The following is a 1,759-nucleotide window of genomic DNA, read 5'->3' on the forward strand; positions in this document are numbered from 1 at the left end:
TCAGGAGGGGGGGGGGGTCAAAAATAAAAAAAATAAAGGGGGAAATAAAGTCAAACACAAAGACCCACAAACACATTCACTCTGGCACACACATACAAAAGGAGCTATGTAAAACCCTGGCGGTGAATCTTAAAAACAAAGATCTTTTTAAAAAAAGAAGCTGCAGATGTTCTCCATTGGTTTCTTGCAGCTCTGCATCTGAACTGCTGATATACAGTACATCCGCAAGTCCTCACTTTAACCATCAGAGTGCCAAATACAATAATGATCTTTCATAGAGACTACAAATATAGGCAGAGCTGGTTTGGAGATCATAACAGTCGTGTTTACGGCCCCCTTTTAGGCAAGTAAAAGAACATCTGCAGCCGGCTGATAGAAAGGCTGCGGTCGAATAGTCAAAAACTCGATGGAAAACGTCATGAGATCAAAGAAAGATGTGAATGAGAATTCAGAAAGGACTTAGGAAATCCCAACCACGGTGCACTTAGGCTAAGTTATTAGTGCAACGGCGAAATGTATCGACGTGGATCAGCCGTGGTGAAACTACAAGGGTACCGAAGGTAGTAAACTAATAAAAGTGCATCTTAGATTTTTCTTTCTGTTTTGTTTCAAGCAGGCTATACACAGTGACTTACATGATCATTTGCATGCCTTGTCAGCCATGTTGTGTGTTTGTTTTTGTATACTGTACGTCCGAATGTGTCACTTAAATGTTGCTGCCGCAAGGAATTGTGGGACGGCGTTATCTCCTTTCCTTTTGTAAAGGATGGTCCAGTGTTCCGTATCCTTAAGGAGATAAGAAAGGAAGCATTTCCTTAGCATTTAGAGAATTTGACTAGCTCTTATCATGGCTGCCACTTAGATACTTCCGGGTCATTTCACTCAAACTTCCTAAGCAAAAAAAAAAAGACTTATTTGACCACAGCCGAACACTTTATTCTGTCTTTCTGTTTCTGAGACGCATGTGGCGATACAGAATGGAGGAGGAAGGAGAAGGTATGGGAGATAAAAGGAGTGTGTGTATCTATATGGAAAAAGGGGCTGCTGGTTGTCCGTCTCTACTATCACAAGTCTAAAAAAAAAATTCAGCATGGTACAAAAATCGTCAGTAAAAAAAGATGCTTTGCTGCCATGGAGTCAGAGGGGACGAGTCGGTGGACGCGCCCGTGTCTCTACGCCTTCTCCTCAGTCGCCTCCTCTGCCGCGTCAGTTACCTGGAGGGAAGAAGAGGGGAAAGAGTTACACATATAATGCCACAGGAAGGTTCCAATGCGGATTGGAATTTTACTAGCCTCAAAAAGGACACCAACAGCTCTCTCATGTCTGTAAGCTACATGGGAAGCTAAAGCCAGGAGGCGGTTAGCATAGCTTGGAACTGGAAAGACAGGTTGAGACAGCTAGCTTGGCTCTGTTTCAAAAGCCAAGAAAAACACACACTAGCACCTCTAAAGCTCACTAATTAAATTTATAACTGGTTTGTGCGTACAAAAACTGATGACAGAGCTATGTTTGACGCTAGCTGTTTCCCCAGCTAAGCTAACCGACTCCTGGCACTAGCTTCATATGTAGCATACAGCCAGGAGAACATTATCGTTCATCTCATCTTACTCTTCAATGTTGATTTATTCCTTTACGTATGATACAGGAATCGCATTGACCTACTGTAGCCTACTGTATGTATTTTCTTAACCCCATGTTGTCCTTGGGTCATATTGACCTGTTTTCCAATATCAATGTTCTTTTTAATTCCCCAAAATAA

The 1,759-nt window shown here is 42.2% G+C and overlaps 1 protein-coding gene across 6 annotated transcripts in view; it reads right to left on the reverse strand.

Annotated features, from left to right (window-relative positions):
• Positions 1–1,759, reverse strand: part of hmgn3 (high mobility group nucleosomal binding domain 3) — a 10,155-nt gene that overhangs the window by 141 nt on the left and 8,255 nt on the right. For all 6 annotated transcript variants that reach the window (XM_032543609.1, XM_032543608.1, XM_032543611.1 and 3 more), the window contains one exon: positions 1–1,214. This exon is cut by the window's left edge and continues 141 nt beyond it. In XM_032543609.1, the coding sequence (XP_032399500.1) occupies positions 1,207–1,214 (8 nt within the window). In that variant the 3' untranslated portion in view covers positions 1–1,206. The remainder of the gene's footprint in view (positions 1,215–1,759) is intronic.

This window comes from Etheostoma spectabile, chromosome 18, assembly GCF_008692095.1.
Source record: "Etheostoma spectabile isolate EspeVRDwgs_2016 chromosome 18, UIUC_Espe_1.0, whole genome shotgun sequence".
In the NCBI taxonomy this organism is placed as follows: Eukaryota; Metazoa; Chordata; class Actinopteri; order Perciformes; family Percidae; genus Etheostoma; species Etheostoma spectabile.